At 39.5% G+C, this 14,916-nt stretch overlaps 1 protein-coding gene across 2 annotated transcripts in view; it reads left to right on the top strand.

Annotated features, from left to right (window-relative positions):
• Positions 1–8,609, top strand: part of HSPA12A (heat shock protein family A (Hsp70) member 12A) — an 83,284-nt gene extending 74,675 nt beyond the window's left edge. For both annotated transcript variants that reach the window (XM_072039831.1, XM_038181286.2), the window contains exons 10-12: positions 444–702; positions 1,958–2,061; positions 3,505–8,609. In XM_072039831.1, the coding sequence (XP_071895932.1) occupies positions 444–702; positions 1,958–2,061; positions 3,505–4,139 (998 nt within the window). In that variant the 3' untranslated portion in view covers positions 4,140–8,609. The remainder of the gene's footprint in view (positions 1–443; positions 703–1,957; positions 2,062–3,504) is intronic.
• The last annotated feature ends 6,307 nt before the right edge of the window (positions 8,610–14,916 follow it).

The following is a 14,916-nucleotide window of genomic DNA, read 5'->3' as shown; positions in this document are numbered from 1 at the left end:
GTTGCTGTGTCTCTACACCAAGTTAGTCTTCATCTGTATCATTCATCGCTGAGTGTTCTTGGTCTTGGTAGCTGTAAGACTATGTCAGGAAACAACTTAGTAAGAGCAAGTGGGGACACTGTACATCTAGTACGTCAGGTCTATCTACTCCTCAACATAAGTCCAACTCACATGTTGTGTATGGATAAGGAGGCAGTTTCCTCTGCTTGTAATAAAAGTGTTTCTGTTTTATGGTGGTAGCATTACACAGTGTAGGTGTAAAAATGAGACAAAGGTAAGATTATGTTCTGTATTAGACAAACTGTTATATTTAGAAAAGATACCTCTTTCTTTGGACCTTCTTCCATGACAGTCCTGCCAGTGTTAATCTGGTGTGTATTTGGTCTACTTGAAATCTATTAAGAAGTTCAGGATATTAAAGCTGTGTTTTGTTTGTAATGCAGGTGGGCCATATGGTTCCCTAGGTGTGGACTATGAATTTGAAAAGCTCCTGTGTAAAATATTTGGAGAAGATTTTATTGAGCAATTTAAAATCAAGCGTCCTGCTGCCTGGGTAGATCTGATGATAGCATTCGAGTCCCGTAAACGGGCAGCAGCTCCAGACAGGACCAATCCACTAAACATCACCCTGCCTTTCTCCTTCATTGACTATTATAAGAAGTTTCGAGGCCACAGTGTAGAACATGCCTTGAGGAAAAGCAAGTGAGTAGATGATTATACTCAAATGGGTGCAGAATTAACGACTGTTTGCAGAAACAAGTAATGAAAATATCCTAGTTGCATTTAGACTGAAAGACAATAATGTAAAAATGCAATATAATGATGAGAAAATGGGATTGCCTGAAGTGCAGTTTCCAGAATGCAAAGTTCCATCTGTTGCGGAAGGTTTTCGATACAATACTTGCACTCTCCTGGTATCGTTTTCCATGACATTTATTAGGCCACCACTGTGTCATTTCACTGAATTCGACTATATATTTTGACTCATATATGCTTACATGTTAATTAGGGAGGTCAGAAAAAATAGAGAATTTGATGTCTAAAAGTTAGTTACCTGGAATCTAAATTTTTATAGGCTTGGGCCCTGGAAGGAATTCAGAATCTTAAGTGAGATGCGTAAATATTTCTATAGCTTGGGGAAAGTTATGAAAGTTTTTCTTCAGTGAATGCTGAATGTGGCATTCAGGCTGAAACTCACGCAACTCTTCCTATACTTACTGGTAAATGTACTTCAAGCCTAAAAGACTTAGATCAGAGTCACTTCCTAAATGAAACTGAGGTTTTGAAGTTGGTAACAATTTCTGGAAATACTACTACACTTCAGAAGACTGTCTGCTTCTTATTAATAGTCTTAGTGATGAATCTTAGAGAGAATTCCAAGTGTTTCCCCCCAAATAAACTGAAACTAGTAGAATAACAGGTGACATAGAACATGTGCAAATGAAAAGGAAATTACCAAGCTATATGGATGTGCATCATTGATGGAATAACATAATACCTGTATTCACTTAACAAACATTATTCCTTATCAGATACTGTGCTCCTTTCTGTCTCCTGAGACTTCCTATGCTTGCTTGTTTTCCTTGCTTGTTTCCAATGGCTTTGGCCTGCTACTGCTGTAATCTAAATGTTGTCCGTCTGGGGATGAATTGGTGCTGTTTCAGATGAGCAAACACAGGGTTGACTGCCAGCTGTTTCAGAAGGCAGCTGAGCATTTGTAATGGTACAGGAGGCAATCAGGCAAAGAAAGCAACAATTAAACAAGCAAAAATAACAATTATCTGTGGAAATTTTATATTGCTCCATTTGGTCTGGGCCTGAGGTTAGGTGAGACACTTTCTTCAAGCAAACTACACGCCGATTCTGTAAACTCATTTGTTTATTTATGTGGTGAGTCTTATGATAACTTGGCTGTTTCTATACTCTTTTAATGTCCTTTCTAAATGTTTTTCTGCAGTGTGGATTTTGTGAAGTGGTCTTCCCAGGGAATGCTGAGGATGAGCCCAGATGCAATGAATGCACTCTTCAAACCCACAATTGACCAGATTGTTCAACACCTTAGTACGTATCTGTGTGTAATTCCATTTTCTGGCTGAGCTGACTGAAGTTTGGCTTACCTGTTTTAAACCGGTAACTGGAGTTACTAGAAAGTGTTTAGGAAAGTAATTTCAAGTAAGGAACATCACTATAACACATCTTACTGCCTAGTTCTAGTTCTGGTGCTGGTTTTTGAGTGTGATTCAGTCCCATTGCTGCCTAAGCTTCAATTATTCTATATATAAAGGGCTACATGCTTTCAGAAGGCTGAAGTGCACTGAGAACCCAGATCCTACTTTTCTTTTTCCTTTTTCGGGCAAGAATAAAACAATGCCAGAGACATAACTATTACATGATTGTTACTGTTATTAAGGCCTCTAGTTCATTTCTCATCAGTGGAAGAACTTAAAGTCACATTTTTCATGACTGTTCAAATCACTGAGATCTGTAAACACACAAGTAATAAATGATGCAGCATGGTAAAAGAGTTTCCAGGCATGGCTTAAGCAGCAATGGATTTATTTATCCAGCAGTGGAATATGACATCGGGTTATTGGGAAAATTATTATTTAAACTGTCCCTCATGGAAGATTGGATTTGTATCAAAGAGAGTATAATACATGTATTGAGTGAAATATTGCTGTTGTACACATTACAAAGAACTAATCAAATCAAATTTGGAACAGAATATCCGGCTTTACTCAGTCTGTGTGAGGTATTGCTGGGTAAATTTGAGAGGCCACAACTGAGTAAGACAACTAGGACAGAACAGCTAATATGTGAGCAGAGAGGGAGAGGCCTCAAATTATGATTGTTGTGACAGATACCTCAGTCATACAGCATTAGTTATATGAACTGAGTAAGGGTGAGCCTACAACTGAACTGTATGATTTTCTTGAAAGTAGGGGATGTGGGCTTAAGCTAAGAGAACATCTGTAAAAATGTAAGGAAGCATTTTGCAGATGGTACGTGTTGCAGTTAAGACGGTAGAGTCAGAAATAAAAAGTGAATTTAAAACGGGGTGACTTGTCTGGAATGCTATAAAGGGGATGTGGTTCCGTTAGATTTGGGAATATCTCACTGATACTTGCAGTGACAAGATGATTGATGTCTGTTTCCCTGCCACCAGTAATCTGACCAGCAGAATTTGTTTGCAAAAAAATCGGTGTCCCCCTTGACTGCTACAAGCTAAATAAAAGTTCTGTTTAGAAAGCATAAATGCTACATCAAATATATTTTGTGCTTTGAGGTAAGTTTTCACTCACAGTTATTGTCCCAGTGAAAAAGAATATAGAAGAGACTTCAGAAGTGGAACTAGTGCATGCTGAGGGTGGAAGTATGATGTAGCAGTTTCAGATCTTGTGCATGTGCATGGGACGTTCAGTGCACTCAGACATAAGGAGCTTCGCATGCTTTGCTTTGGCACAGTGATTTTTTCCTTATTGAATGGGCTCTGTTTCTGTATAGGTGATGTGTTTGATAAGCCAGAAGTGACCAATGTCAAGTTTCTGTTCCTGGTGGGTGGCTTCGCTGAATCCCCCTTACTCCAACAAGCTGTCCAGAGCGCTTTTGGTTCGAGATGTCGAGTCATCATTCCTCAGGATGTGGGGCTCACTATCCTCAAAGGAGCCGTCCTCTTTGGTCTAGACCCTGCTGTCATCAAAGTGCGACGTTCGCCTCTCACCTATGGTGTGGGTGTGCTGAATCGGTTTGTGGAAGGGAAGCATCCACCAGAGAAGCTGCTAGTCAAAGATGGCACACGCTGGTGCACTGATGTCTTTGACAAATTTATCTCAGCTGACCAATCCGTAGCCCTTGGAGAAACTGTGACACGCAGTTACACACCTGCCAAGCCTTCTCAGTTAGTAATAGTGATCAATATCTATAGCTCAGAACAAGATAACGTCAGCTTCATCACTGAATCTGGAGTGAAAAAGTGTGGCACCCTTCGCCTGGATCTCACAGGGACTGATGCTTCCGTGCCAAACAGGCGGGAGATCAAAACACTTATGCAGTTTGGGGACACTGAGATCAAAGCCATGGCCATTGATGTTGCCACCTCGAAAAGTGTCAAAGTCGGTATTGATTTCTTAAACTACTAACAGATCACGTTCCCCACCATGGCCTGTTTGTGAGACTGATGGTCCACTATTCCATTTTTTGACTTTCATGTGTCACGTAATCATCTTGAATTTCAGCAGGCTATATGAGAACAGCTAGTAAGGTGGGGTATGTCATGGTTGTGCCCTTGGATAACCGAAGGCTGGTTTTTAAAAGACCCTTAAAAAGTTTGGGGAGCAAAAGTTCCAGAGGTAGTAAAAGTTCCTTAGTTGTTCAAGCATGCTTAAAGATCTACCTTTATTCAGTAAATACTGATTATTATTGCATCCTGAAGATTAGTTAAAAAATATAAAATCATAATCTCTTTGCCTTGTTCTTGTACTTCTTCCCTTTCCTCCAAAGAAAAATTTGCTAACCCATGTGGTTGTTGTAGTGGGTATGTGTGGGGTATCTATTTAAACAGCATCATCCTCTGAACATGGAACAAATTAGTAGGTTACAGCTTTCTTTTGTTCTTTTGATTATGAACTGTACTGTCAAAAAATTAGTGCTGAAAATAAGGTTTGTAAAGAAGTGGGAAATTAACTTCTTCAGTTCTGAGATCCCACTGAAAAGAATATCCTTGGAAAGCCTTAAATTATATTTAGGAAACATACATATTTTAGGAGCCTACTGTTGGTTGCCCCAGTTTGAGAAAAAGAAAGACCTTTCCTGTCAAAGATCACAGAACTATCTGTTGGATTAAATAGCTAGCATTACCCTCATTATACTTCAGAAAATTATTAAGAGCAAAGTTATTCCCCTTTTTTATGTCTTACAAACTTTTATTTACTAGCCTCCACGTGAAATCACTGAATCAGAGAATAGATGAAGTTGGAAGGGACTCCCATGTGCTATCTGGTCCAACCCCTCTGCTCTAAGCAGGGTCAGCTAGAACAGGATGCTCTGTCCAGTCAGGGTTTGAATATCTCCAAAGATAGAAATGCCTAAAATTCTCTGGGCAACCTGTTCAGTACTTGACAACCCTCACTGTAAAAAAAAAGATTTTTTTTCTTATGTTTAAGGGGAATTTCTTGTGTTTCAGCTTGTGCCTGTTGCTTCTTGTTCCGTCACTGAAATACCACTGAGAAGTCTGTCTCCATCTTCTTTACTGTCTTCTGTCAGATATTTATATGCATTCCTGATCCCCCTGCCAAGCCTGCTCTTCTGGAGTCTGCAGTCTCAGCTCTCAGCTTCTCCTCATACATCAGACTCCAATCCCTTAATCGTCATCATGAAGCTCTGCCAGACTCAGTACCATTATGTCCATGTCCCTCTTGTACTGAGAGGCACGGGACTGGATGCCAGAAGTGGTCTTGAATAAAGGGGAATAACCACCTTCGTTGACCTGCTGGCCGTACTTTTCCTCATGCTGCCCAGCTGTTAGCATTTTTTGCCACAAGGGTACGTTGCTGGCTCATGTAGACTTGGTGTCTACCAAGACCCTGAGGTCTTTTTCTGCCTTCATGCTTCCCAGCCAGTTGGCCCCCAGCATATGCTGGTGTATGGAGTTATTCCTCCCCAAGTTCAGGACTTTGCACTCCTCCCCGTGATTACATTTCTCTTCTAGTTAATCCCTGTGTTAATGTTTGGGAGTACGGTTAGATGATAGCTGTCCAGGAAGTTTTAAATGATTTAAAAGAGAGAAAATGTCCAGATAAGGCGTACTATCATATATTTTGAGTTGGAAGCATTTTAATTGAGTGAATTAATGTATTTCTGGGTTGAGTTTAATGTTCATTAAAGTGGAAGACAGAGGCTAAGAGAACAAAACTACAAAAAGCATTAAATAAAGCATTTCATATATGGCTATGACCACGAAACTCTAACACAAGTGAAATACAATGATGGTCATGGTAGCATCTTGTTTTCCAGTTAACGACATTCTGGAAATATTTTAAGCATGTTTACCTGGAAAATTTCTTCTGTACTGGAACAGGTTTTATTTTGCAAAGTGCTACAGGTGGATGATTTCTGAAACCTAAGATCTGCATCTGCCATGAGCTGACAACTTCAGTTTCAAATCTAAATCCACTCCAAACTGGCAGACTGAAACTAACCTGAATTACCCTAAAATGCTGACACTTTAAAAGCATTTATTCAGAGCTGCCTGATTACCTGCTGGAATTCATTACATTTTTGAAATTTTCCAATCTTAACTGTTAAACTAAAACTTCCTTTTTAATAAGTTGAGCATGAGTTACATAAACTACTGGGTAATGAAAGCTTTATTTCACTAATTTACATTCCAATCCTGCACTTAAGCTTTCTGTGTTTATCCTGAAGTTTTGCCACAGTCCAGAGCTGCAGAACTGGTCCACTGCATTTTGTCGTTGAGTTTTCTGTGTCTGCTGCAGAATTCCCTAGTAGAATGTGAAATCTGTTCTGCATTCAGCTTTAAAAAAAAATAAATAAATAAAAAAGGAAAGAAAAAAAGATGGGACTATGGAGAATGCTACTCACAGTATCCGGCTGGATACTTTTCTATAATTACAAAGTGTGCTTTCTAGCATTCAGTCTCCTGCTGCCTGCTAAATGCTTTAAAAGCTAAATACTGGGATTTTTTGTGTGTTGCTTTCCATGGTTTACAAACAAGAGAAACTTTAAGATGAGTTATGAACAATATAATTTTATGTATATACAATATTTAAATATTGTACAGACTCTTTCTTTCTACAGTGCTATTTTCTTGTATAAAAATGCTCTTTGCCTCTGTTGATTTCATTCAGCTGTTAATTTTAAATAACATAGTTTCTCAATCAGCTTCCATAATTATAGGCTTTTAAAGATGGTAAGATATGAAATGTAAAAGGCTGATCTCATAATAATAGGAAAGAAATGTTGGTGTGTCACAGAATACAACATTCTTCCTGCAATGCAAGTCATACCAGTTAAGTATATTACACAGATGCACTTGTATTTTGCTGGGATTTTCATTTCTTTGTTTCAGATGGTGACCATTCCAGCAGTTCATCATAATAATGGATGAATCCTCCTGTAAAACCATGTTAAATTTAGCTTGTATGATCTGGATATACAGCTTCTTCTCTAGGTTTTGGAGTTTTATTAAGGATCTACTCTAATTTCTAAAAAAAAGTACTTTCTAGAGCCAAGTAAAAGTGATTTATAGTAGATGCGGGTAAGCCTATCTATTGTCTACCACTACAACCTACCAAACACAAAACTCTTAAGTAAAAGAAGACTTCAGTGTCTTTGCATCCTGTGTTAAACTGAATGGGTCCAATTCTACAAGAATTTGTTTCCGTTGGCCTTAGGTTAATGCAGAATTTGGTTTAGGAAAGTGCTGCAACCACAAACAGGAGGTGAACTGCAAGATTCTGTGATCCATGGGTTTTGTGCTATTTTCAGCCTGTCCGCAGGGAATGCTAACAATAGTTTCTGCAGCTCTTCTAAAGTGTAGCTAGTTCCCCGCACAGTAGCGATTCTTTGCCCTTTTTTGTTCACCTTTTGTAAGATTCCGTCTGGATCCAAACAGGGGTTTGTTGCTAAAATTGTTCTGCTGTAACTGTAAAATATTGAAGAGATTGCATATTTTTGCACTTCCCTGTTTAGTCTGATGAGAGCACTATCAAGCTTATCCTTGCAAAGCACTGAACTACCAAGCAAATTCCCAACTGTCCTCGTTGCCCTCTTTAAACCTGAGAATGGAAAATTAGCTTGTCTAAGGAATTAGAATTGTAAGTAGAGCGTTATGCTGTGGTCTGTAGTCTATAACCCAGTTAAAAAAAAAAAAATTTACATTGTAAGTGGCAAATGGATGCCCGTTTTGATAGAGAATGTTAGGCTGTAAAATTAATAAGAAATTTATTAGGAAATGGGTCATTTTTAGAACAGTAGTTCTGATACTTTTGCAGGAAATTTCCTGCTGAGAATTTTTTTGGTAGGGATTTCAGATGACATTGTGCAACTTAGCATTGAGAGACAAGGCCTGCTACCCTTAGGCAAAGCAGAAAGCCCCGACTGAAGTTTTGCTCTAAGCATGAACTTGCAAGTTTGGGTCAAAGTTGCTTAACTCTAGGCTGAAAGTTAGCAACTAATTGTGATAGAATGATTAATTGTGCTAGAATATGATACATGTGCAGTGATGGTTAGGACAGTTAACATTGGTATATTCTTACCAATGAATATATACAGGAGTTTTAATGCATTATTATGAGAAGGCTAATTATGTATTGCAGAGATTTAATCGCCAAGATAACCTGCATATTTATAATATGAAGTGGCTTAAGCGGATGAATAGTATAAAAGTTGTTGGGCATAATGTCACAGTACTCACCTGCTTGAAATAGTCTTAAAACTATATTATAAAACCAACCATTGTGGTCTTGTTCACCTCTGTGCAAGATAAATTCAGATTTCACTGATGTTTGGAGCTGTTCACAACTTGTCTGGATTGTATCTTGAGTGTTCTTGTGTCTTCAACCATGTCAAATAAAATACAGTAAAACTAACTTTTCTTTTGGGGTGTTTCTGTTTTGATGAAAATGGATATGAAAGACCAAGTGGTTATACTTACATTTGGATACTCTTTCATATGCATAACTGAGCAAAAGTGCCACCAACCGCTTGTGTTGCATGTCAGGTCCCTTCAACCTTCCAGATGTGTGGACACCAAGAGCCCATGCAGGCCTGAGGTTGCAGTCACTGCTGGTGATTACTCAAAATGCACTGCAGTTTGTGTAGCTGTGAATAGGGTTTCTAGGAGTTAAGACAGCAAGATTTTAGACAACATCAAAAGCAGTTTAGGTCTTTTCTGTAATGAGAACGAGAGCTGGGAAATCAAATATGCTCAAGGCTGAAGCCACCATTCTTGGCATTTCTTTCATGACATTCTCTATAAAACTCATAGAGCTTCTTGATGATAACTAGAAAAACATAATAGTGTAGAAAATGTAAACCAAAACCCACCATGGGACTGTGGAGGTTCCCTGATTACGACCAATGGAGATGAGCATGAAGGAATGCTGAGTAGAGGGTGAAAATCTGGATCGTGTTCACACCCAGGGAAAAGGCAAATTTCCAGAAGTAAGGTTGAATAGTTTAGATTTTTATTACAGGACAGACTTAAAATATTTTCATGAAGTATTGCCTGTGAAAGGATGGGAAATACCTCTGAAATGATAAACAGATATTGTTAGATGACGCCAGTACATAGGTTTCTCTTCCAAACCTTTAGGTTGCCACCAGCACTGAAGTATCACTGCAGCTCTTGGGCATTTGCACCTGGACCTGGAGGGGGAGATGAGCCCATGCTTTCTCCAGGAAGGCCATCACCAAGGAGGAGACAGCCGTGCTGTTCCAGCTCAGCCCTGGCTCCTGCCCTCAGCCATGCCAGTACCCCAGCCCAGCCGTGCTGTTGGCCTGCCACACCATGCGTGCCCACAGGCTTGGATGCCTGCAGTCGGTGGCCACCAGGTTGTAGCAGAGCCCTGTGGTGCTTACATTACACCCTTTCTGCTTTGTTGTGCATCTGACCTGTGACACAAGGTACTCTTCAAACCAGGTAATGTGGTAGAAGCAGGGCTGGGCTTCTCCCACCCCTTCTCCTTCAGAGCTGGGACTTTGCTCCAGGTACTGGTCTGATGCTCCCAGCCCTTTGTGGGAAATCAACGGCTCTCCTGAAAGCGTGAGAGTTCAGTTCCCTTTTCTTCCTTGTTCTAATACTTTAACGGCAGGTTTGACATAGTGACTTATCATCTCCCTACAGAATAAAACCTTTTCTGCTCTCTATCTTCAAGGTCCTTTATTTCACTTGTTATCCTGATGGCCTCACTCCTTATGTTATAATTATATATTCCACAGTGATCTCCTGGGTGTGGGTGTGGATTTAGTTCCCAAACACCATTGCCCTCTAAGATCATATTTAGCCATTTCTATCTTTTCAACCAGAAGCAGCATCTGACTCTGCAAATTGTTTTTGTTCATTTCTTTAGATTACTGTTCTGTTGTTTCTGTGATTTATTTTTTCCTTATTGTAATCTATTGGGTGAAAGGATTTTTGCACCACATTAGAGCTGATTACTGTTCTGGCTCCAGACACCTTATAATCCAGAATGTGTTCAAGGTAGTTGTCTGCCAGTCACCCATCAATTATTAAGAAAACAGATTCAGTTGCAGTGAGTACCATTTAAGTTTTCATATGAGCATTGATGCAGGAATGCTTGCTTGGAGGGAAGAGTGAAAATACCGCCTGGATAGAGACTGTTATTCCTAGATATGCTATCTAATGACAAATGTTACTCAGTTCCAGTGTTAATTAAAACAAATAGTTACAACCGAAGCATGACTAATAAAAGCAACTGCTACTAGCTCTGGTAGCACAGACAGTACACACCCTTTCAGAGTGGAACATTTCCCTATATGTCACATATACAATGAATATATAAATATATATATATATATTAACAGTGTATACATATATATATTTATTTTTTTTCTTTCAGCTAAGATGTTACTAAAGACATGCCAAAAATCCTGTGATATGTGGATACACAAGTACACAATATATTTGGTCCTATTTTCTCTCATTAATATAGCAGAACTCGTCATCATTGAGTCCCTGTGCTCAGGAAACTCCCTTGGTGAACTGGGCTATGTTTGCAGCTTTATAACAGGCAGTGTCCTATGCAGGCACCTCCACTTTACATGAGGGACCAAGGATATCAGTATGGGTTACAGTACTCCAATCCATGTTTGTGCCATGCAGGGATGCTGAGCCAAAATGGTAGCTTTGTATTTCCATATTTTTTCTGCTCCATAGTCATTCAGGTTGAGGATACTGCTTGGAACTGAGGAGCAGCTGCCATTTAGTCTGGCAGAATACAGGATTTTGGACTGTATTTCACTAGCATATTATAGAATCTGACTGAAGGCTGAACTGTAATGTGACATTTTGTGGTGAACCGGTAATGAAAATAAATGGTATACTTGGTAAATGGTAAATACTTGGTACGAGTCTGCTTTAACAGTTGGTTAAAAATAAATGCATAAAAGTTGATTGTTCCCCAGAGAGTCATAAAAACAGACATATCATAAAGGACTGTAGTCCCTTAGCCTTATCAAAGTCTGGTTTATTGTTAATATTATAGTATCAGGGCAATAAACTTGCCAATAATCAGGTGTATTTGCATGAATGTGTATGTTCATTGTATGTTTCTAGATCTAGTAATGTTTAGTAAGGTCCTGCTGCACTGAAAAACTTGTATGATAGCTTGTGTGATATATTTTTTCTGCTAAATGTTGCAGGCCGTGTGTCTAAAATTTGGGAATGTTGGCAGTAGCTATGGAGACAAGTCAGCGGTGTGTGTGACCTTGCACTAAAATACTACTCAAAGGTGCAAAGATGCAGGGAATGAGCTGAGATGTGTAGCAGCCACTACACCCCAACTTCCACCTATTTGCTGCAATGAAGATGTTTTACAAGTGCTCTATGACTATAATTATAAACACCATCCTAATAGGCTAGGTACTGTATTTAACTTGTAATGAACTTGATTTCAGCTAAACATTCAATTAATGTTACTAGTACAATGGGAAATATAATTACAGTCTTCAGGGACACATTAAGAACCAAATCTTGCTTTCAGTGTTCGAGCACATTGCTCTGATTTCCAGGGGAGGTTCATGTGTGTGCATTCACTGGTAGAATTTGGGCCTTTCACTGGACTTTTCCAAATCTGAAGGTTTTCTCATGTGAGAGTGTTTCTATTTAAAATTACAGCCCCATCTTGATAGGAAGGAATTTGTATAAATCCTACATTGGTTCTTCCATGGCTACAGAAATCCTTACTGAAATGTACAGAGTTTTCACGCCTTCTGCTAATAACCACGGAATAAAACAACTTATAAAACAATCTCCCTGACAGCAGAGTCTAACTTCTCCAAAGGGATTATCCCCTTTCAGTTTCCTAAATAGCTCCCTTACAAATCATCCAAACATCTCTCTCCAGTAGAACTGATTTGGAGTCCCTTTAGTCAGTGCAAAGAGATGCCTGATTTTCAAGAGGTGCAGCTTGGATAAATTGACAACTACGGATGCTTTGCATAACTGTTTTTCAGTCCTGCCATTTGCCAGTCTCATTAGGTACTGATGTTGGATGCCAGCTTTAAAAATCAAGTCTGTATTTGAGATTTTTCTTGTACAGCTCCTTGGGTCTCAATTTTGTGTTCTTGGTTTACAAACAAATCATTGAAGGGAAACCTTGAAGTCTAAATTTCCAGAGCATACACATTTAATCTTTTTTGAATTTTACTGCACGTTAAACATATAAACAAACATTAAACATTATCTCTAATTCTCCAGAACGTTAAATTGCACGTCTAATAGTAAAGATAGTACTACTAGTAAATTGCATCATTTTTATTACAAGGGAGTTTACCTCCTGCCTTTACAACAGATTTCGCTGCAACCTTAACTATTGGCTAATGAGGAACACCCGATGTCCCTTGTGTTTTAATTAATCATACATTGTAATTCTTCTATGGCTTTCCTCCTTGGACTCCTACAGAATTTGAGACCTCATTTTCTCTGTTCAAATTTCATTCTTTTCAAACATTTTTTCAGATCCCTCTATCAAAATAAGTTCAGACCAATGAATATCTTATCTTGGGAAGATAATCCAAATAGAAAAATACCTTGACCCTTAAATGCATCAAGTCAAGCTGAACTGCAATCCACGCTTTTGTTTCTTCCTCCATATTAACACAAGGTTGTCTTGCATTGGCATTTTTCCTTGCACTTCAGTCTTACAAAGGATGCCCCAGAAACCTATTCTAGCTTGATAACCTTTTACTACTATAAAATATTCCTTAGATAAAGCTCCTAACTTTGTCACTTTTCTTCCTAGATTGCTTCATGCAGCCCTTACCAGCAGCTACCACTGGTGTCTGAACAGAGCATCTATTTTAACAGCACGCAGCATACAAGCTGGCAGTCTGGAACAGGACGTCACCTGTGTCCTGTTGAAACTGCTGTTTGGCAGCCAGGAGGCAGTTTCCTGTGTAAGAATTTTGACAGTGCAGTGGAAATGACATGAACACTTACGTGAGGGAGCCTTTTCACTGTTTAGGGACTGCTTCAGATCTCATTAAATTCAATAGAAAGGTTTGTACTGACTTCAGGGGAGCGTTGAGTCTAGCCCACCCTGGCTGTTAGCCAAGCCCTCAAATCCTTTGTAGTCAGAGAGATACATATTCAAAAGTAAATATATTTTGAGGAGCTAGCTGAATAGAAAAAAAAAAGTAAGATTATATCAGCATCAACAAGATGTATATCAAAAGCAACTGAACACAGACCTCAGTGATATAAAAGGACTAAGTGCTGTGTATGAAGAGTCAATTAACCACAAATATTTTTTTTGTGAGCCAGGAAATTCTGTCTTCTTTGTTTAATATGTAACTGCAGGTGCTGGCTATGATTGAAGTAGCATCTATTTTCTGTTTTCTCATTTTTTTCAAGGACTGTACTAACTGGGAGAAGTTTACCAGATGCTCACTTCCCAGGTTGGACTTGCCGTTGTGCCTAGAGCAGAAGCCACCAAACTAGGACATGGTGTTCCTCACCATGCAATGGCAAAAAATTGTTTTCAGGATTTTAAGAATGTGGTAGATTGTGGCCACTGTGATCCTTTTATCAGTGCCCACAGGTGAGCTGATGTGAAGCCAGGGGAGTGAAAATTGCAATATGAGCTTATTCTGTGAGTATTGCATGCTGCAGCAGAGCCAACATGTACAAGGAGGACATTCCTGGATTAGGAAACTAAAGGACTCAACCTAAGAGGCGTGTAAGTAGGATTTGGATGTGGAAGGACAGAGGCATTGATATGTTCCAGTAGTAACTGGAGACTGGGGAAGGTTTCAAAGTGGGAAGCAATAGGGAGGCTGACAGCTCTGCATACCAGAGAGTTTGAATTGCTGAACTACAGTGCTCTTCTAAGGAGCTGGAGAGGTGACTCTCGTTTTCATAACAGCAACAAGGAGCATTTCCTTCCCTCTGAGGAATAAGCTCTGCACCTCTACTAAGAACTTCCTTCTGCCATCAGCTGATAAGAGTGGACACTAAACTGAACATATCCTCTTCCTCTGTAGTACAAAGAGCAGCCTCTCCACGCTTCCCCCACGCAAACACTGCATACTGCACGTGGCATCGTGGTTTGCTAACACATACCAAGGCCATGGTTGCAGTGTAATGCGTCGTTCACAGAGCTTTTACAGATCATCTAGTATTGGTCTAGATGATCTTAATGAATCTATGTTCTCAGCCCATTGCCCCCTCACACCTTTTCTAGAAGACTATTGACGCCTCCAGAAGAAAACATGCTGGTCCTGCATGACATCTGTAGGGGGTTCTATACTTAACTGTGCTGTCTCACAAACAACAGTTCAGCATCCTCCTTCCCTTCACGTAATTTTCTCCCAATATTCCTTGTGTAAGGAAAGATCCCAGACGGCAGAAGAATCTGCATTGTGCAACATGGGTAATGTGACTGAGGCTGTTCTAAAACACATTTATATTAATTTTGTAGTTATTTTGTTTTGTTCTAGGGGGTGGGTTGAAAAGTTACTCTCTCCCTAGGCAGTTTATTCATCCTTTGCTGTACTCACCTTCATAAAGCTCTCTGTAGTGTCAGCTTTGAGTCTCTGTGGTTGTCGTACCTGCAGAGAACCTGGGAGCATTCCCAACCCTTCCTGCCTCTGACAGCCTTGACACATCTGAAGGCTATCCCCATGCTTGCCCTGTATCTAGTTCTCTAATTAAAC

Source organism: Anas platyrhynchos, chromosome 6 (genome assembly GCF_047663525.1).
Source record: "Anas platyrhynchos isolate ZD024472 breed Pekin duck chromosome 6, IASCAAS_PekinDuck_T2T, whole genome shotgun sequence".
NCBI lineage: Eukaryota > Metazoa > Chordata > Aves > Anseriformes > Anatidae > Anas > Anas platyrhynchos.
This window is presented reverse-complemented; position numbering and strand designations above follow the sequence as displayed.